Here is a 22,917-nt window from a genome sequence, read left to right as displayed (position 1 = left end):
TCCATATCTCTACTGGAGATTCAATTGAGTTGTAGAGATCATAGAGCCTATCGGAGAGAGTGTTGAGAATATGACCACGACATATCACCATGTCTTCTTTATGCTTCTTTCGTGCAACCTTGACCGTATCAAAATCATCATCCTTTGGTTTTGGAAATGGCTCCAACTTTGGATCAAGAACATATGCAACCTTGAGAACAGTAAATAGGAAGAATAATTTTCCTTTCCAACGATAAAATTGATGTCATCGAATCGATCGAGTTGAATATTTGGATTGAGAAAAGATGTCATATTCTTTTTGGTTTCTATTGCAGAATTAAAACCTTAAAAATTGAAGGAGGATTGGATTTGTGGCATATCGAAATGCTTAAGTTGAGATGTATCGAAATACTATCTTTTAAGATTTTATTTGCCCTCACTACTCTTCTGCAAAAGGTGGAATCCGTCACCCCAGCAACCCACATGGTCGACCCCACGACCATCTGTGAGGAAATCAATAAACTGCAGTTGGTCACGATGAAATTACAGTTGATCATGACAAAGGCCAGGGTAAACTTTTTATAGTGTCCGGCCCCACCGTCGAAACGATTGTCAGAAAACTCCCTAAGAAATTTTTTAGAGGCACGATACCACTTATGTCCTTCAATCAATAGTTATATATTGCTATACTCGAACCCGAAACCTCAAATATACGTCTCCATGTTTATCACTTGAGCTACTTGCCCTCACTACTCAAAATTTGCTAATGAATTTTATGGACAAATTACTCCCAAGATACAACAACCTTTCAACCAAATATCTAGTAAAAATATTAAGTGGTCAAAACATATTTAAAATCTTATAAAGAGTTTGATATCTTTTCATAAATAAATATATTTTTAATCAAATAATGCAGCCATCATGATACATTAGTCCAACAATTAAAATGAAATGATACAATAGAGACACATTGATTCAAACTTACATGCGTTACAATCTTTTATGCGTACGGCACCACTTCAGTGCCCTTGTTGCCATCAGAACTACGCACTCCGCTCTCCATCTCTACCTGTGACGCATCGGACTTGTCCACAAATGTCACCGCGGTATCCCTTCGGATCGTCAAGTAGATGACGGCCAGTACGTAGGCCGCCATGAACGGGAACACGACGATGCCAAGGAAGACTGTGGCAGCCTTCGGAAGGCTGCTATGGATAAGCCATTTCACGAAGCTTGTGCTCAGGAAGTAGATGTTGATTCCTATGATTCCAAAACCGAGGATCGACGAGACCACGATCACCTGCGTTATGCATGAGTTTTGCTTTTACAATGGACTATAAATAGTTTGTTAGTTCTATGTGCTATATCTTTCAGATAGACGACTCACAGAAATTGAGTTCTTGTGAGGCCCCATCTTCGTGCTGCTGCTGCTGAACTTGAGAAGAGGGATGAGAGCAAAAGGCAGCTCAAAGGAAAGTATCATCTGCAGGATTTGACAGTCGGTCACACTTGATCATTCGGTTTAATTTCAGATGAGCATGATACGCAGAATGGAAAAAGAGAATGCTTTTTCATTTGTACCGATGCGATAATTATAAGCCTTCCGGCTCCAGCAGAACCTCCTATAATCGCGACGATGAGGCTTGGACCGATCGCGATGCATCGAGTCATCAGGTTCTGAACCCACATCCTCATCTTGATGTCTAAGAAGCCCTGCATTTACAGTGTTGAAGGTGAATGAGAAACAAAATTGCTTTAAAAAGGCATTGATCTTGGCCATCTGAGACTCTGAGTTATACCTGCATGATATATTGGCCGGCGTATGTGCCTGTTATTGCAGAGCTTTGTCCAGAGGCCAGCAATGCAATCCCGTAGACTATTGAGCTAGATTTTCCCAGGACATTCTGAGTACAGATGTTTAAGTAGCAGCACTGGTTAGTGGGATCCTCCTGATGATCTTGAAAAAGTTTAGAATTTTTATGGGACGACAAAAGACCTTGAGCAAGAATGATGCTGAATTGAGAGTTAAATCGTCGCATCTATCAGCATCATCAGCAGAGAGGTTATCAGCAGCACAGACAGACCCAGAGACAGAAACCACAGCAATGTTTATCAGCAATGCAACAAACAGCGCGAAGCCGCTCTCAAGGAAGAAGAATCTGCATGCATCCTACAGGAGGGAGACGAAACATAAGAGCCTAATAGGTGTGGTCACGCCATTAAGCAGTATATTTCCTACATTGACGCCTTTGACAGAGGGGGGAGTCTTCCTTGAGAGCACCAAAGCTGAATGCAGGAACAGATTGTGCCTACATGAATCAAGAAGATATATATACTTCTTCAGTGCAATTCAATGGAGGAAGCAATTCCGAGATGGATCGACTACTTACGGCATGACGAGGGCGCCCAGGAGAGCTATCGCATCACTGGTAGCACTGTCGCCGCCGAGCCGAGGCACAAAGAGCCCCTTCATCACCTCAGCGGCTGGGGGTTTTACATAGCTCAGCTCTCCAAAGTAGCAGGCGGCCAAGATTAACACCAGCACTGCCATTAGAAGCTCAAACTTCCGGACCTGCAAGCTATTAGTCAGATTTGACACAAAATTTTCTTCAGAAAGATTATAATTTTAATTTGAGTTTCAAAATTACCCCATATCTCTGAAGGCCGAGGAGCAACAGGGTGCTCAGCCCTGTGATAAGCACACCTACCCACAGTGGGATATGGAACAAGATGTTGAGCGCAAAGGCAGTTCCTATCACTGCATTAAAAAGAAACCATTAATAAGTTAAACATCATTCAAGAAGAATTAAACTCGAGGAAGAACCTTCAGGTATATCAGCAGCAATCACAGCTAACTCTGCCACCCCCCAAAGACAGTACTTAACGTACTTGGGGTATTCTGCTTTGCACAGCTCCGCAAGGTGCTTTCCTATTGTAATTATCATACACAAGAATTAGTAAAATAAAGTTTAAATAACTAATTAATAAGCTTCAATCCGTTCTTGAAAGTTATCATATACCTGTAGACACGCCGAGATTGGCCGACAATGATTGTATAATCAGTGCGAAAACTAGACCAATCAGTATCACCCACAAGAGCTGTTTCCATAATTTTGGCATCAGTATCAGTCAGTTGAACTGAGTGAAATACAACATGTAAAAGAAACGAAGTCATGACTATCTACCTCGTACTTGTGATCTGCTCCTGCTTGTAGGCCGGTTTCCACTGTCAAAAAATCCACGTAAAGTTCACATGAAACTTTCAACTACTAACCACACAAGATTTAGGAAGAAAGAGGTTTGTCATACGGTTCCCCGGATCAAGGTAAGCAATCGACACCAGGAATCCTGGTCCAACGTGAGCAAGGAGCTTCTCCCATCCAGATTTCTGTACTCATGAAGAAGAAGGAATTCATTCATAAGACACAGAGTGAAGAAGAAGGAATTCATTCATAAGTCGATATGTATGTGACCTGGTGTTGCTGCTGCTCGTCAACTTGCTTGCATGACCCCTCCTTGTTCACGTTAACGTTTTCACCATGCTCTCCTTGAACACATGCAACTCTGTCACTGCCTCTTTCATGAGCACTCTCTCTTGTGATCTCTGTCGCTGCTTCCATGGATACTGATCAATGCCTTCCTACACCAGTAAGCCACCTCCTGTCAGCTGATTTATAGACCTCGTCCGGCTGATTAACATAACCATATGGCCAGAACTATCTTGTTTCCCTCCCATTTGGAGTGCTATGAGATGTTGCAGCGCAGTGCAGTGCTATCTGATTTTACATCTAGAAAAAAAAATTATGCCCCCACGGGCATGGTGCATAGGTTAAACGTCAAGGTGGGTTCCTAAGCACCATGAATCAATGCTTCGGTGGGCGTATCCAAGAAGGGCCCTCCACCTCTTTTTATTTTCTTTTTTTCTTTTTTTCTTTTTTTCTTTTTTTTTTTTTTTTAAGGAAAAAAATTGTTAAAGAAAGGTGTGTGTTGTAAATTTTAAAACTCGCTGGACTTTTTCACAAAAGTGCGATTAAAATGTCCACATATGATCCACGTGCTTGTTGTCTAAAGGATGTTACAAAATCGAACAACCCTCTAAATTCCACGAACTAAATTCCTCTCTCTTCATCTTCGTCATCCCACTTCGCTTGGATGCACCCTTTTAATATAAGGGAGAATAGGGTGATAAGTCATGAGGTAAGTGAGCAGTTTTGGTAACTACCCATATCTCCTACTACTACCACTATCAACATTTTCCACACATCCAAGTCAAGTCACAAAGACTAAATAGAACATCCAATTCATACATAAAAAAAATAATTCGTGTGATAGCTAACATTCTAAGCGATTAATTTTAAGAAGGTTGTTACACCTTATGTAGCCGCTCTTCTAAACAAATTAGAGACATCAACATCTTGCATTTATCTTAAATTAAATTATTTACATCAATATGAACATTTTAATCTCTCATAATGACTATTATGTCGAAAACTATTCAGTATCTTCAATCAATACACTTTATTCACAATCATATTTTTATATACTTAAAATAATCTAATTGATCGACCATTGAATAAATATCAAAGATGTAAATCTATTTTAATATTTCTTTTTAGCTAAAATCCATTCATTTTAACTCATCACTTTTCTAGTCATGTTCCACATACCGAATCATCCATAGTCAATAGGATACATACTAAAATAACAGATCCTGATTAAAATTTTAAGTAAATAATTAAATAGTCATTTAGGATAAAATCAAGATTAACTCATAATCTCAAAGGTCTCACATAGTAGAGAAGCATAGATCTATTCTTTTAATATCTTTATTGTCTTATAACACATGTGGTATGAATCACATGTTACAATACTATTTTCTTTACTAATAAAAAGTACATGTTATTCTTAAATATCATACATATTTTGATCTAGACATTCTTTAATACTTAATCCTGAATTCAACTCATGAATTCTAATTTAATTTAGCTTTTTATAATTGTTCTCACTATTGGCAGCTTCCCAGTGCCTTAAATACAGTTCCAGACCAATTGCCAAGTACTGTTCACCATTCCCAAGGATCTTCATAGAATTGGTCGAGCTTTCGACAATCATCATTCGCCCACCTAGGCCGGCAACAGACATACTTGAGATTCACTGTAGACCTGACTAATTGTCGATCCAATTCACCGCAAACCCGAACAATCATCGATTCAATTCATCACAAACTCGAATAACCGCCGACCCAATTCGCCGCAAACTCGACTAATCGCCGAACAAATAAGGAGCCGACCCGACAAGGAGGTCCTCAGTCATCAACAATCAGGCCCGTGCCCAACCTATTCATGGTGCTCTGCTTGTATGATTTGAGGAGTCAACCTATTTCTTGATCTCTCAACTAGATCATTCCCCAAGATTTGAAGAAGAGATTTAAGATATTCTTTTTTTATTTCTTTCTTTTTTTTTTTTTTTTTTTTTACTTTCTATCTTTTTTCCTAGTGCTACAAACACAATCTAACTTGAAAAAAAAATATGCGAGAGCACGAAGGAACAACAACAAAAATTGAGAAATAAAGAGTGAAAGGGATGAATCACCAGTGCACAGTTATCAACGTCTTGACGAATCTAAGATTGTTGAACCTCGGTGCATACTTGTCCTTGGTGCTTTGTCTTGATCTAGATCTCAAAGTCTTTCTTCAATTATCTTGATTCCCCTCTAACCAAGGGAGAGGGAGTGACCACGACAGCTAAAGCAACAAAGGAGGTGGTTGCTAGAAAAGAAAGGAAAAAAAAGGTTGTTCTTAATGGCAGCTATTAATGACTGGAAGAAGAAGGACATTTGTTGGTACGGTTGGATTTCTTGAGAGAAGAAAGAAGAAGATAGGAAGGAGAAGAAGAGAGGGCAGGAAGAAAGGAAGAGGGAGGAGCTGTAGAGCAACCTGTTGTTGTTGGTTCTAGGAGAAGAATAAGTAGGGATAGGTGTTGGGTAGTGAAGCCAATGCGTGGACCATGCAAGAAATTTAAAACAAAAAAAAAATAGTGAAAAAGGGTTTTGGAGAAGGAGAAGAAGAAAGAAAGTGCCGTTGGAAAAGAAATTGCTTTGCAAGATCAAAGGAAACTAGAGAAAGTGGTGGGTCAAGAGTCTCACGGTTCTAATTTCATATTGAAATGTAGGGAATTAAGCAAACAGGAAAGAGAAATAATTGTTTTCTTTATTGATAATTATAGTAGGCTATCAAATTTATTTATACATATTATCAAGATAATATATGAAAAATATTATGATAAATATGATAATAATAAATATATCATATAAGATCTCAATCATTATAGAAATAATCTATTTGTATCGCCATTAATGTGTAGGAAATTAAGAAATTGAATGGATGTAGATGAAATCCGTCATCCCAAGAAAGAGTTCAAGCTATGCTCGACCCCACAACCATCTGTGAGGAGGTAAATCGGTCACGACAATGAGGATATTGCTCGACTTTGTCGAGATTGAACCCTTGCCCTCTTCTGCAAGTCTGTTTCATCGTAATCAACTCAGCTATATCCCAGAAGCTTGATACTACCTACCATAGGAGAAGTAGATGTTGTGAAGGAATGGCAGCATTCCATCATAGATATATGAAGCTTGCTCCAATCTCTTATTATCATTTTGATTCGATTCGTAAGGAAGAACAAAGCTTCCTTTGAAATATAGTTAATCCAAAGCTTCTTCCCTACTACTTATTAGTCGAGTTGATCTAACAAAATAATGATGGGATAAAAAACTATCTTTAGAACAACGGATTATTTATGTGTATGGTTGTTTTTCTTTGCCACAATCCCTAAGGTAGAGATATGGATTCAGATATATTTTGGCATTACGCAAAATAAAATCATGTGTATTTGTAGATTTTATCATTACTCATATAAAACTATGGTCAGTTTTGTTAGAGAAAAATAAAGTTGTTGGCCAACATGATGCAACCCCCTTTCTAACTCATAGACGAGTTTCGTATGAGTCTTGCCATGTCCCTACACAACACACATATCAAATACATAACTAAATCTAACTTGAACTTGTTAACCAAAACATCAAAATTAATACCATGATCGAACATGACCATTTAGAGTCAGTGCACTAACAAGTTCTTCATCACGCCAATTTTTTATTTATTTAAATTTGTGTATTAGAAAAATGATATGCGTCATTGTTACTTGCATATTTGACGAAGACAATCGGCTATTTTAGGCCTAATGGTACCTTGTTCAAAATATAATTCATGGAGAGGATTACTTTTCCCACAAGTTCTAATAAAATATCAAACATATCAACATAGCATTCATCATCCCTTTTAGTGTGTGGTTCTAGTGGGATTCGAATGAAATCCACGTATATCTCCAAAATAGTATGATATTGTCCACTTTGGGTTCAACCTCTCATGATTTTATTTTTAAATTTTACTCAAAAGATGCTCATACCAATATAAATATCTCCATCTTATAACTCCAGGATTTTTTCATGTATTTCTAATGTGGATTTTGATTGTATCCTAATAATCTACCCCTTAAATAAAAAATCACTGGGAGTTCCTACCTAACGATCCCAACGGACCCCTTATTGGTTCAGGTCCCAACGGGCCCGCCCCCCTTAACGGTCCAACAGTTGTGACCCCTTTAACGGTCCCAACAGTTGGGACCCCAATCCGATGGAATCCACATATATCTCTCCAAAACGGTATGATATTGTTACTTTGGGCTCAAGTTCTCATGATTTTATTTTTAAACTTTACCCAAAAGGTCTCATACCAATATAAATATCTCCATTTTATAATCTCATAATCTTTTTTATATATTTTCAATATAGGACTTTGATTGCATCCCAATAATAATACCTTGTGTACACCTCCTCCATTATGGATGATCTTGATGGTTTTACTAAGTTGATTTTCAACCTCAGTATTTAAACACTTCAAGGGCTTTATCCTTGGTTCTTAGTAAATATATATTTTCAACCTCAGTGTTTAAACTCAACATCCTCGTTTTTGTTTTTCATGGTCATCATCTACACACTATGCATGTTGTATAGACCATTATCCATCCCCTTTAAGGATGTAGTTCTTGCATAATGCATAGAAAATCTCTCTTTTTCATGCGATCAACACTTCTTTTGCTTGAGGATCTTCGAATGTGTAGGGGACTTTTTTTGTTGTCATTATTTGAGGTCAGTTTTGTTGAATTTTTCTCCATCAACGATGGGGGACCATGCATATTGTCCTATAAGTATGAATATCGTCTTAAAATTATTGGAAGAGATACGTCAAAATCAATCCAATTGATTGATGAATGAGCACGTTATTAGTCAATTCAAACGAATGGGCATTGACATGATGGCATAGAGTATGTATCTTTAAAATTTTTAAGACACCGCCCTTTTAGTTATTGAGGTACCCTTTAGTGGATTGACTTATCTCTTTGTGGCAATCATCACCAAGTATATCGTCAATCATTCAAATACCACTTTAGGTTTGATGGGTGCACCCCTTTTGGTATGAGGGTCACTTCAAAGATGTCAAACACACTCTTTCGAATTGTCTTATACCTTAGATAAGTGATTTTGAAGTCGAGATGAGAGTTGAATCCTTTCTTTTTTAAGATAACATGTCATGCCTAAGTGCTTATGTTTTACCAAGTTGTTCCACATACTAACATGGCAGAAAACAACTCAACTGCTTTCCTAGATGTAGTGGCAAATTATGCTATTTGAGTTGCCACATGATCTAGGGCCGACGCACATGTCGAAGTGTTTGGGCATAGCTTTGTTAATGAATCAAATGTTCATGAGAAAGCCATGATTTTCAACTTAGTAAAAGTCTATTTATGTTGGTCTAATATATACACAAAGTATGTTTGAACATAGTTTATTCCAATTCAACACAAGACCCTATTTATAGTTAGTATATGCTATTTAAGAAATATCTATAAAAAATAACAGATATTTCTCAACAGATAATTAACAGATATTTATAACCAACACTCCCCCTCAAGTTGATATATCCACATTACAAAGATTCACACACAGACTGTGTCATAGCCCTGTATTCTGATTCTGCACTCGATCGTGACACAACCTTTTGCTTTTTTACTCTTCCATGATACTAAATTTCCTCCAACAAAGATACAATAACCTCCAAGTAGACCTCCTATCCATTTTCAGAACCTGCCCAATCTGCATCTGAAAAACATTCAATACGAGTGTGCCCATGATTTTTATATACAATACCTCGTCCGGGTGCACCCTTCAAATAACACAAAATTTGTTCTAATGCTGCCCAATGATGAACCGTTGGAGATGACATATACTGACTAACAACACTAACCGAATATGCAATATCTGGACGAGTCAAGGTAAGATAATTCAACTTTCCAACCAACCTTCGATATCTCTCTGGATGTTCACCTAAGAAATACTTTAATACCCCTAAATCTTTTGTATGAAATTGAGTGAGAATGAAAGATTTGAGAGATGAAATTCCCGTAGTATCACTACCAGTAATCACAATATCATCCACATACACAACTAACAGAATAATACCAGCTCCTGACTGCTTGTAGAACACAGAATGATCAGACTTGCTTTTCTTCATACCAAACTTTTCAATAACCTGACTAAATTTTCCAAACCAAGCACGAGGACTTTGTTTCAAACCATACAAAGTCTTTCGAAGACGACAGACTCGCCCTATCTCCCCCTGAGCAACGAAACCAGGAGGTTGCTCCATATACACCTCCTCTTGAAGATTACCATGAAGAAAAGCATTCTTGATATCAAGTTGATGTAAAGGCCAATGATGAGTAGCAGCAAGAGAAATAAATAACCGAACAGATGTCAACTTTGCAACAGGAGAAAAAGTATCAGAATAATCCACACCATATGTTTGAGCATAACCCTTAGCAACAAGACGAGCTTTTAGTCTGGCAACTGATCCATCTGGATTGACTTTAACATTAAATATCCATTTGCATCCAATAGCTTGTTTTCCTGGAGGTAGATCAACCAAGTCCCATGTATCATTATCATCCAAGGCTTTCATTTCCTCTATCATTGCATCTCTCCAACCATGATGAGATAAGGCCTCACGGACAGTTTTAGGAATAGAAATAGAGTCAAGTGAAGCAATAAAAGAACAGGAGGAGGATGACAAGCCATTATTAGACACAAACGAAGAGATAGGATAAGTACACTGGCGTTTACCTTTTCGTAATGCAATAGGAAGATCATCATTCGAAATTGGATCTGATGACGAAGTAGTAGGTGCAGGACATGAATCAGGAGGTCGACGCCTGGAGTATATTTCAATAATAGGAGGCTTGACAAGAGCCGGTTCTGAGACAGGTGTAGAGGATGTAACAGAATATACCAATAAATCATCATCTTCCTTTTGAGAAGTCGAGATATGTGAGGATGAAAAATAAGGTTTGTCTTCCATGAAAGTAACATCGATTGAAACAAGATATTTATTAATACTAGGACAATAACACCTATAACCCTTTTGAAGACGAGGATAACCAAGGAAAATACATTTCAAAGATTTGGGGTCTAATTTAGTAACTTGTGGACGAACATCCCGAACAAAACAAGTGCTACCAAATATTCTAGGATTAATAGGAAACAATGACTTGTTAGGAAACAAAATTTTGTAAGGAATCTCACCATGAAGAACAGAGGATGGCATACGGTTAATAAGAAAACATGCAGTAGAAACCGCGTCTGCCCAAAAAGACTTAGGAACATTCATTTGAAATAAAAGAGCTCGTGCTGTTTCAAGAAGATGTCTATTCTTCCGTTCAGCCACACCATTCTGGGATGGAGTATCAACACAAGAGGTTTCATGAAGTATACCATTCTGACTCATATAAGATTGAAATAGACTGGATGTATATTCTTTGGCATTGTCACTTCGTAAAGTACGGATGGACATATTGAACTGAGTTTTGATTTCAGCACAAAAAGCAGAAAATAGAGAAAATAACTCAGAACGATTTTTCATTAAGTATAACCAAGTTACACGAGAATAATCATCCACAAAAGTGACAAAATACCTAAAACCAGGTTTAGACAGAATAGGACAAGGACCCCAAATATCAGAATGAACTAACTCAAAAGGACTAATAGCACGCTTATTTATCCTTGGACTTGAACTAAGACGGTGATGCTTTGCAAACTGACATGACTCACAATTTAATGAAGATATGCTACTATATTGTGGACAGAGTTTCTTGAGTGATAGAAGAGATGGATGTCCTAACCTACAATGAGCCTCAAAAGGAGAATTTTCACCTGAACAAACGAGAGATCTTGGGGAAGGTGAATCAAGAATGTAGAGACCTCCATTTTCATGTCCTTTACCAATAATCTTCTTTGTCAAAAGATCTTGAACTAAACAATGATCGGGAAAAAATGTGATGCAACAGTTAAGATTGCGAGTTAATTGACTAACAGAGAGCAAATTAAAGGATAAATTAGGTAAATGTAAGACAGAGGATAAGGAAAGCAAAGGAGTGGGATTGACAGTGCCAGACCCACGAACGCAAGATGAAGACCCATCAGCTAAGGTAACAATCGGAGTGTTGGATTTGTGTGTGAAAGTAGAAAAGAGATTAGAATTACCTGTCATATGATCCGTGGCACCAGAATCAATGACCCATTTAGAGGATGAGGAAAGAAGACATGTATTGTGGTTACCTGAATCAGCAATAGCAGTGATAGAGGAAGATGAAGACTTAAGTGATTCCTGATATTGAGAGAACTTGGCAAATTCTTCTGCAGAGACAAGCATCATATCCATCACGACAGAATGAAGTCCAAAAATATGCAACTCCAAAAGATCGAACTTAGTGTTGTTGTGTGACCAAGAACAACAATGTTCTAAATTTCAAGAAAATGTCTGTATCAAGGTGACCACGAGCGCGTTCGCAGCGAAGCAGGGCGCGGCGCGGAGGGGAAAAGTCGATGAACTGAACCAAGAAAACCTAGCACTGGAGGCGAAGAAGGTTAATTAGGGGAGGAAAACCTGGAATTGTCGATCGGCGTCTTCTCCACGCAGCTAGCTAGGGCAGAGGACGGGCGGTGAAGACGCGACGGAGGAATGCTGGTCTTCACGCAGCATGACGATGGCAGGGCGGCGACAAGCAGAGGAAGAAGGCGACGGAGAAGACGTCGCAGCGATGACGGTGCCCACAGTTTGACGAGAGGGAGCCGCTTGATTTGATGCTTTCCGCCGGTGATAGGCGAGCGCAGCGAGCGGCGAGAAAAGTCGGAGCGAAAGCGAACTCGGAGCGGCGTTTGAAGCCGGGAAGAAAGTCGCGAAAGAGGAAATCGCGAGTTAGGGAGAAAAGTCGGCGCGAAGGCGCAAAAGAAAAAAAAACCTAATTTTCTAAGGCTCTGATACCATGTTACTAAAATAACTTAAGAAATCTTATTCCAATTGCAACATATAAGACCCTATTTATAGTTAGAGTATATGGTCTATTCTAGAAAATATCTATAAAAAAATAACAGATATTTAACAGATAATTAACAGATATTTATAACCAACAATAGTTTATCAATGTTCATGAACAAATATTGTGAACTATTTATGAGTAATGTTTATGAATAATATCTACAATAAAATTTATGAATCAGGTTCATCAATAAAAATTTTATCAAATTTATAAATAATGAATAAATAAATTTTTAATATCAAACTCATTAATTAAAAAATTAAAAATGTAAAATATTAAACAAGTTCAAATTGAGAGTTTGATAATATCTTAACAACAAACTTGAATCAATCTCAAGTTTATACTATTTCCCAAGTCAAACAATATTAATATTTCTACGAGAATTTTAGTATTCATTCATTCTCCTCCTGAATCATGCTGCTTTAATTTTCAAATTAATATCCTTATCTGATCAAACTAATCTAACTCTTCTTCTCTCATTCACTCGATAAATTAATTTACTATAACACTAGAGTTGTTTGCTATCCATAACTATCAACCATAACTATCAACTAAATTAATTTACTATAACACTAGAGTTGTTTGCTATCCATAACTATCAAACCATAACTATCAACCTCATTAATTCTAATCAGCCACTTGTGTTCTCTTAAACCATCCTTGAACAACCACATGCCTGCAGCATTAAACATACGTGCAATGTACAGTTTAGTTGATGTCTCCTGTGTGATTAATCAAAAAATTAACTAGTTCAACCTAATCACATTTCCTTGTTAATTAATTAATTTAGTTAATTAAACTGTTTAACCTAACAAGACAATTGAGCTATTCACCCCTAACAATGATAAAGATGGCAAATTTCCACAGCTAAAACCTTTAAATGTCTACTTGAGTAGTCTGTTCATGTGGTCCTTTGTGGATTGCATACATGTTGCATTCCCTAACATTGAAGTGAAAGCTTGTATGACTTTGAGGAGCAAACAAAATATTGATGTTTCATTGCAAATCAAAGCTATTTATTATGAGATTTATTCATATGAAAATAAAAATCAGGAGATATATATATATATCTATATATATATGACACATCAAAGTTAATTACTTGTGTCACATTGATGTTCTATATATTCTTTATTTGTAAAATTAAATAACACTACAAAAGTTAAGCCATCTCTACAATTAATGAACATTAATTTTAATGGACAAAATTGTTGTTGTTATATGTGATTAGTATTGCATTAATCAAATTAAAGGATACATCTTAGAAAATAATGCAATACTAATCAATGTTGTTGTTGATGGCCAAGCAGAGGACTTTAACAATTAATAGTTTATAGAAGATTTTTTGTATTAAGAGTAAGGGGCATAGTTAATTAAGGTTATATAATCCACTCTCCAAGAGCATTTTCTAAAACTAGGAGTGATGAGTATAATTAATTAAGTTGATCCCTATATGTGATTGTTTATTTACTCTTCATTAATTGTCTCCAAGGTTATTTAAAACTTTTACTTGAAAATAATAAAAAATTCTATTAATTAGTACAAGATCATATGCTAATGAAGTGGGCAATTAATTTACTTTTCTCGTATTATAATTTTTTATTTTGTATAATTGTGTTAAACTACGGGAGATGATTAATAAACTTACTATTGTAGGGCAATTGCTCTTAATCTTCCAAGATTAAGAAAAAAAATATTATAACTAGTTGTACAAATGTGGATATGTCTTTTACAAATGATCAGTCTTTAAGTCGGCTAATTAACTTAGTCTCTAATGATTTGACTAATTTTTTTTAAAAAAATATTTCTAATGGTGGTATTTCTTAAAAATTTAGTCAATCTAGAAATCTATCTAGCAATTCATTTACAAGAAGTTTGACCTCATTATGGTCTGCAAAGTAATTGCTCTTAGGTTTATTACTCTTTTTTTCTTCTATTGAAAATTAAAATTATATTAACTCTTAAAAACCTTGTTTCTAATATATAGGATCCAACTCTCGAGACACGCTGTGATGATAAGCGGTAGGATGGACTCTCATGCAATGAGGATTCGATTTTCACACAGGCATCTGTTATGACGTTGGATCATTTGTTATGATCTATTGATTCTTTTTGGATTTACGTACTTTGGTGGTTAATGAAAAATTTATGTAAGATTAGATCGATCACTTTAAAATTAATCAACTCAAAAAACTCGATATTTGAATTATCAAAAAATATAATAATAATAATATATGATCCTAAATAACTCCTTTGATTTATGATTTATTTTTCATACCAATTTTTTTAATAAAATTAAATAGACTTACTCTAAATACTAAATTGACTTTTTTAAAATAATAATAAAAACTCTATTTCAAATCAACAATTCATAAGAAAATTCTTACTTTTGCCATTTTTTTCACTGGGTACCCAAGTGTAAACCTGATTAATTTTAGGATGGACAATCCGATCTCACAGACCATCCCACCTAATAAATCCAAAAAGTAAAGATGGATCTTGGGAAGGGCACAGTAGCACGAATAATTGGAACACCATGGTTGCATAGTTTATTTTGTTCTTCCACTAGCCATCTCACTCAGAACCTAAGGTCTACTCTATTTAATTTTTAATCATAGAAGTTAATATATATTACATTATAATTAATTTATAGAAAATGATGTAGGATCAATTTTTTAGGAATTAAATTAAATTTACAAGGTGTAGATTTATGAGTAAGCTATATTTTTCTCTTTTCTTCATCTTCATCGTGATCAACTATAATTTTTTGATTTACCTTTTCATAAATGATTATATCGACTGACTACTGAAATGAGTAAGCGATTGAATTCGGATTCCACCTATCATTCGGAGAGTTAAACACAATAATTTTTTCTAATTCTAAAAACTAATTAATGTCACGTTATCCTTGTCGCATAGCTCGTTAATGCTTGACCACCACATAAATTGTGGTGGGGACGTGACTATTACTGTAAATGAAAGTGGTAGGGCGGTCCTTTAGTCGAAGAAGACAGGGGGGTATTATAGGGGCTGAGAACGAAAGAGATAAGCATCCCGATTAGATAATTAATTTCGAATTTCAATACAAATAAATATTTTAGAATTAAGTCGACTTGTGCATGAGATGTGTTGTAAATTTATCCGACAGAAGAATCTATTTTCAAAATTAAATTAGATGAAATCCAAATATATGAATTACCAAAAACACGTAGAGACAAGAATCCAAACGATAGTGTAGGTCACAATGTGATTGACCACAAGCGGCAACAATGGCATCAATGATCAACGGCAACAGTGATGGAGGTCGCGTCGGAAGAAGTCGTAAAGAGGAGGGAGACAACTCGACGTACGTTGTGGCGACAGCGACGTGGTATCTACCCTGTGGCATCACCGACGGTGGGACTGAGGTATTAATTGATATTTTATAAATCAGTCCAAATATTTTGGAAAAATATAATTAAATCCCTGTTTACTAAAAAACAAAAAAAACACACACAAAAGTTTGTGCCCAAAATTATGAAAGGAACACAAAGAAGAAGATGAGACTCTAGTCGATGGAGAACTGATATCCTGCGTACGTGATTTATCCTGCGTACTGTCGTTGTCGCGACACGTTTCGATGTCGTTGTCGTTGTCACCGCTCTCGTCGTGTCCGTTTCGTCGACCATCACCTCGGGCCCGATCGACGCGCTGCTCGTCGGCGCTCCGTCCGATGATGGATTCCGGTCGAATAATGACCGTCGGACAGTTTCGGACGATGAATCTGTTGACACTTTCGGCTACTGTCGTTGTCGCCGATTGCGTCGTCCGACTATTCAGGCCTCGGGCCCGATCGACGCGCTGTTCGCCGGCGCTCCGTTCGGGTGGATTCCGATCGGATAGTGGTCGGAATTTGACGAATTTACCGGAAACGCTATCGATAGTTTCGGAGCATCGGATTTCGACGAAATCGCGATCGTATTCCATGACCAAATCGCGGTCAGAGACCGGTCGAGAAAGGATTGGCGTGCGACGCGGATCCTTCCTCGGCCGGTCTCTTCGATTTGGCCGGAATCTGCCTGATTTGGTCGGAATCCGACGCCCGACACTGTCGGCGAAATCGCGGCTGGATTCCGGCCAAAATTTGATTTGGAATCCGGCCACGATTTCGTCGGAATCCGGTGCGAGCCACTGCCGACCGCGTTTCCGATCAAATTCGTCGGATTCCGACCACTACCCGATCGGAATCCGGCATCGGACGGAGCGCCGGAGAGGTGCGCGTCGATCGCGCACGAGGCGGCGCCCAACGGTGGTCGGATGGCGGCGGCAGCGGCGACAGTGGTGATGGATCAGAGGTGTCGCGTAGGGTCGCGCAAGATACGTCGCGCAGTATATCAAATTTCCTAGTCGATGACATTAATGCTCGTGGCTGCATATATACTTGGCTTTTGAAATGCAGACCTGAGGAGCCATGATCGGCAATTTTACAGTCCAAGTTCAGCTTGTTTCCTTGATCAGTGCTTGCTATTTACTAGCTGCCGGATTGTCTTTTTCTAAGCCCTGATGATGACGATGACGATGGTGAAGATGATCTTCTGGCCATGGAACTTCGGTGAGCTGGGCTGGGATGGGCTGACATACTGCAGATCCAGCAGGCCTTCAAGATCTGATCTCCTCCCGTATCAGCCATCATTATTTTTAAATTTCAGTAATCATGAAGGCGGGATTACTTCGTTTAATAAAATTGAAAATAATGGTGAAATAAATATAACCAACTTCATTCTTCTTTCTTCTTGTTCAAGCCTCTGTTCTTCTCAAGTTTATTAATTCATGCCGAAGGTTTTTTTAAATTTATTGAATTAAAGATACTTTAGATGATTAATAGCTAGGCAAATAAATCGCTTTAAGTTTGTTCCATAAAAAAAGAAAAGAAAATAAAATAAAACAAACAGTGTATAGTCGTATAGATCATACTCATATAATGATTACATTCTACGATTGAACAGACTCCCCAGTCCTATTTAATATGGTTCGTATTATGTTCTCCAATGATCGCATATAAACAATCCTATCAAAAGCAACATGATTCGTAATTAAGCAACACATTGATTGGTTGCAGAAGCGTTCCAAAGCCTTAGCATGCGAACCAAGTTAAATAATATTTTCTTAATTATTTAAATAATTGATATGGTGAAAAAGGAGAACTATGTCTGATATAATCCAGTTAAAAGTCAAATATAGATAAAAGTCAAAGCAGCCACCCGACTCTTCCATCAATTCAAGTCACTCGATTCCTCTATCAACTCAGTCATCCGACTCCTTCATCGCTCAGGCTAGCTCCTTGACTCCCTTAGTTCAGTCCACCAACTCTAGAGTACTTAGACTCCTTGACTCTATCATCTTTGTCATCCTATAAGAGCTTACTGCAAGTTACTACGAATATTCTTGAATATGTCACTATGGATGAATGGACGAACAATCATATAGTCATCAGACTTAGTCCACTCGATACTCTCCTACGTACATGTGATATTCAACGATTGGAGAAGTGGGACTGTTAAATCTGATTTTCTATTATTGCTGCAGAAGAGATATTCTTTTAGAAACTATATAAACTCTAAAAGAGGCTCGCGCAAAGAGGCATGAAAATGAACACATTCAACTTTTTCTCTTTCCATAGTTCTACTGTTTTCATTTTCTCTCAGCCCCTGTGCTAACTTGAGCATTGGAGTGGCTACATCGAGCCCCCTCAGCGCTCATTCTAACTTTTGCTTGAGTGTTGCAGACATTTCAGTGTCTTCCTCGTTCTCAATCCGTCATCAAAGTTTACAATTTTGCCTCCTCAGTAGTCGCCTTCCATTAATTCTTCAGATCTCGAATAGGAACAAATTGGTGTTATCTTTGGGAATCGCCTGAACTAAGGTGTGAAGATGGTAAGACGTGAAGGTGATGAATACTGGAAGAATTGTTGAGGGCCCTACTTCTAGATCAGATGCGGCCTGTGGTGACACTGTCACCATGGCCAAGGATGAACTCCAAGTATTGATTGATCAACAACAAGTTTTACAACAACTCCCTTCGATACATCCCACTCTTGAAGAAGTGCCCAACGCCTGGACTAAAGTACCACCTATTCCCACTCGGGTGCCAAGAGGGCTAGTGGGATCTCCCCCTGCCGTCAAACAATGGACAGTAAAGTTGTGGCTCCCCTAAGGGATCAAAAGAAGGAGAGACGCCTCCAAATCAAAACAAGGGCAAAGAACCCTTGATTGGTAAAATGCCTATCCAGAGCACACCTTTCTCAGCCACTGTCTCACGTGACGAGCTACCTCGCAATCTTCGTACACCTCAACTTAATGAATATGTTGGATCAATCGACCCCAAAGCCCATTTGGGTCAATTCGAGAATGTTGCTCTGTTACATCAATATTTAGATTATGTCAATTGTGTCAATCTTCCTAACGACCCTCTCCGGCTCCGTCCAACGATGGTTCAACCAACTACTTGTTGGGATCGTCTTGGTGCAATGCGCATGTTTACACGTTTCGTAAACGTGTGCAGCGGAAATAGAATAATAATTAAAATTAATTATCATAACACACGCATACAAATACAAGCAATAACAGGTACAAGGCATAGCTGAAAATTTAAAATTTTACAGCATAATAAATTATTCTAGACGTACCTGATGGATGATGTTGAGCGGGGTTAGCATCAATCAAGCGGCCCTTGTCGAAGTTCTGCCTCTACTAGTGATCCACGCCAAGCTTTCGTCTAGATGGCTTCTGAAGCCACGAGTCACATCACCGTCTTCAGTACTAGCCGATGATCGACAACGATCGATACAAGAGAAAAATATAATTCTAAAAAGTATGCAACAACGTTTGTCACAATCATTTTCCAGGATATTTTAACTATCATCGGCAATCGTATTTTCGGTGTAATTTTTGATAGTCAACCTTTGACTGCCAATTTAGGATAAATGGTCAGAACCTTTCTGACATTGATGGAACGTTCTCCGAAAACTTCACAAGCTTCTACAAAAACGATTGATGGTCATCGGACAACTAGAGATGATTGACAACGATTGGATAACTCTTCACAAGAGTTATCAATGATGTTTCTTCTCCGACATTAGTTATCCTCGATGAACGTTTCACCAACAGATGACAACCCTTCACAAGAACTCCAACGGCTGGACAGTGATTCCTCGATGTAGAATCTTACTGTCAATAATGAGAAGAAGAGTAAAAATGCACGCTGACCCGAATGACGTCTCACGATCGAAACCCCTAAATTGCGAAGGGGAGATTCATGATTCTCAAGAGAAAAGAGGGCAACACGGTTCTCCTTTCACACGATCGACCATCAGCGAAGAAGGGGAGATTCGCGATTGGAATCCGGCAACGCTAGCATCCCGGCTCATCCTCCACTCCCGCGGCCGGCGCTAGGGCTCCTGATTGCGGTTGATAACGCAAAGGAGGAGGCGACGGTTGATCTCTCACGGTCGAAGAAAAATAGTGGTGTGCGAGAGAGATCGATCAAGAGAGGCAATCGCGTGCTTCTTCCTTGGCTGACCAAGCTTGCAAGAAATGGCGCTCCGACCGATGATGTGCTCAGGAAAATAGGGGTGGCGTCGTGGCAACCGCAAGGTAGAGAGGGCACTCGCAAGGAAGAAGGGATCAGCCACGCTTAAGCTAGGGTTTCTCTGTCTTCTTTGTGATGCTCCTCGCTACCCCCGCCTTCCTTAAATCATGATCGTTGCGATTTATCCGCTGGCGGACGCGGGATCGCTCGATCGCGATCGTGTTCCGACAAATGCGAACTCGCGTGATCGCACGTGGCGACTTGGCCCGAGCAGCACGAATCAACAGAAGAAAATGGGAGAGAACCAGATCGGATTTAAGTTTTTAAGGTTTACTATAGCAAACCGAGTTTAATTTGGTGCAAAACTAAATCGCTTAGTTCACTAACCAAACAACCTCCGATTTGATCCAAATCAATTTTGTCTATTTCATCTTCACAAGACGAAGCCCATCATTATATCTGTTTTACCAAAATATCTTTCATCATGAACCAAACTAAGTTAGTTTAATTTTTGAATCATTTAGTTTAATAATCAAACCACCTTCGATTTGAATCAAATCAATTTTGTTTATTTTGTCTGCATAAAACGAAGCTCATCATTTTGCCTTTGTCTAGGCCAATCAGACTTTATTTCCCTCGATATGAAAATCTAATTCTCAAACTCGTTTTAAGTCATTCGGAGAACTTGTAGTGTGTGTGACCCAATATGTTCCCAGTTATGTTGGCTATTCGTAATTAACCATTAATTACGGAACGATCATAAGTGGCACCTAGTAGTACATCATGATCCCCAATTGATCAAAAAATTAATGATTAATTTCAGAATAATTTTTAAATCTTTCAATAGCTAAAATGAAACGTGCCTCATTCCTTTCACCGTCTTATACCCGCTTGGTTCGAGACATAGTCTATTTGTGTCAGTCCCCACTATGCTGACTACGTCACACCTAGCCCAAGCTTACTTTCTTATCCTGTGGATTCAAGTTACTTGTACATGTGTCTAAGAGTGTCATACTCTTGACATGTGATGCTTTGGCCAAAGACTTTCAGTAACAATCCTAACAAGCAACCGTAGGGTATACATCTCCTTTTTCAAGGAGCGGTGAATCCTCTGTGGATTATTCAAACACATTCGGGTACTTCAATTTATACTCAATCATCTTGGATCCACATCTCCTCAGAGATGTTTACTTAAGATGTCAAAGTATAAGTCTCTATGACCAATGTGATTTGATCGTAAATCCAAAGAAATCCGCACTTAAACTGCACTGAGATCTTCATTGACATATGTATAGAACCATATGAAGTCTCATGGCAGATCACTTCAATGAACTGGTTACCTTTAACTAGTATCCACGTTTAACTCTCAACATCCAATGTCTCCAGCCAGTGAGAACAACTACTTGGCAAACCAAGGAGTTTAAATATGCTAGTCTCAACAAAATTAATGATGTTCATGCTCATCAATTCCTCGACTAGGGATAATTTCAATACATTCATAATTGCATATGTAGAGATGCTCACTAATTATGATCCAATCATAAATTTTCTCATGCTATGAATCGTATTACGAATATTCAGTAAATGAGTTTAAGATCCAATCAAACATATAAAAAATGTGCACTTAAATAGTGAATTATTATTTATCCAATAAATAGTATAACCGTAAGGTGATTGTCTTACGACACCTCTCAAATATAACAGAAAATTAGGCTAGGATCGTCGATTTTTAAAAAATCGAGGAGAGTAAACAAAGGAGTCATCAGAATAAAGTAAATTAAACTTTTAATTTTAGAGACTCATTTGTAACATATGCGGGAGACTCAATCAATATTGATGAGCATACACGCAAATTGATAAATTTTTTATAAACATTAAGTTACTAATTGATTTTAAACTATTACATTATTTCTAACAATATATTTTTAGGCTAAGAAAATAGGGAATGAGTCACTATTTATAAACACTTTTACCTGCATATTTCAAAAGAAAGTTAAGACTGGGAGCAGGGATAGAGCTAGAGCTATTAAGGTTTGGATCTTTGGAATTTCTTACTTAATTAGATTCTATTAGTTATGTACCTACTCTATCTAACTTATTAAATGTGTTTGTATTACAATACAGGAAAAATATGATCAACTAAAGTTAACACAGAGAAGTTCAAGTGCTAGTGATAACAATGATGAATCTAAGCCCTCTGTTGGGAATGATTTGAATATCTAACTGGAGGCAAGTGAGGGATCCAAGGGGGAAGGATATTGGGAATATATTCTTTGAGCAGAACTCATTGAATTGTTGGCACATCTTCTTCCACTCCACCAGCAGTAAGGGCACAAATAGAAAGTTTAATTGAAGAAGTTACCAATTTGAAGGGCATAATTTTGCAAAGGGATGAAAAAATGAGAGAAATGCACTGACAACAGGATTTCATAATGCGACATCTTCAGTTAGGCTCCGGTCTGAGTTAGATTCCTCCTAATTTTGGTGATGACGGTGATGATGATGATTCTTCATAAGCATAGTTATGTATAATTTTGATTTTTCTCACAATTAGTATTGCTCCACATTTTTTATTTCATTTGTAAACCCTTTATTTTTTGTTATTATTGATTAATACTATTATTTTATTTCGAACAGGATTGGTGAGACTAAGGATAGTGGTGAAGTAAGTATTTATATATTATAATTAATTTGTACAAATTAAAATGATACTTTTTATGTTTTATTTTTCGATGTAGGAAATAAGAAGAAGTATGGATGGATCAAAAAGTGAAGCAGAAAGTACCTTTCGAGGACGATGTCGTGGACGATGATACTTTTTGTTTCTGATCGTTTTGAGACTTTGTTATTTGTTATTTTGATTTGGATATTTGATGTGTT

At 37.6% G+C, this 22,917-nt stretch overlaps 1 protein-coding gene across 1 annotated transcript; it reads right to left on the bottom strand.

Annotated features, from left to right (window-relative positions):
- Positions 1–901: 901 nt before the first annotated feature.
- On the bottom strand, positions 902–5,966 carry LOC141846079 (metal transporter Nramp7.2-like). Its single transcript, XM_074734060.1, has 14 exons — positions 5,572–5,966; positions 3,453–3,619; positions 3,289–3,367; positions 3,165–3,205; positions 3,000–3,078; positions 2,804–2,908; positions 2,628–2,737; positions 2,370–2,551; positions 2,219–2,288; positions 1,976–2,149; positions 1,779–1,883; positions 1,561–1,692; positions 1,367–1,462; positions 902–1,279 (listed from the first exon to the last, which is right to left on the bottom strand). The coding sequence occupies exons 2-14, from the start codon at positions 3,597–3,599 to the stop codon at positions 980–982; spliced, it is 1,620 nt and encodes a 539-aa protein (XP_074590161.1). The 5' UTR covers positions 3,600–3,619; positions 5,572–5,966; the 3' UTR covers positions 902–979.
- Between the last annotated feature and the right edge of the window lie 16,951 nt (positions 5,967–22,917).

This window comes from Curcuma longa, chromosome 15 (genome assembly GCF_044706935.1).
Source record: "Curcuma longa cultivar G26 ecotype Majalengka, Jawa Barat chromosome 15, ITB_CL_G26_1.1, whole genome shotgun sequence".
Lineage (NCBI taxonomy): Eukaryota > Viridiplantae > Streptophyta > Magnoliopsida > Zingiberales > Zingiberaceae > Curcuma > Curcuma longa.
This window is presented reverse-complemented; position numbering and strand designations above follow the sequence as displayed.

Excerpts from the sequence above, each read along its gene's own strand:
- LOC141846079 (XM_074734060.1), bottom strand. The coding sequence starts at position 3,599 with ATGGAAGCAGCGACAGAGATCACAAGAGAGAGTGCTCATGAAAGAGGC. Across the intron at positions 3,079-3,164 it reads GAGCAGATCACAAGTACGAG|CTCTTGTGGGTGATACTGAT; the intron begins GTAGATAGTCAT and ends TTATGGAAACAG. Across the intron at positions 2,738-2,803 it reads TGCTGCTGATATACCTGAAG|TGATAGGAACTGCCTTTGCG; the intron begins GTTCTTCCTCGA and ends TTTTTAATGCAG.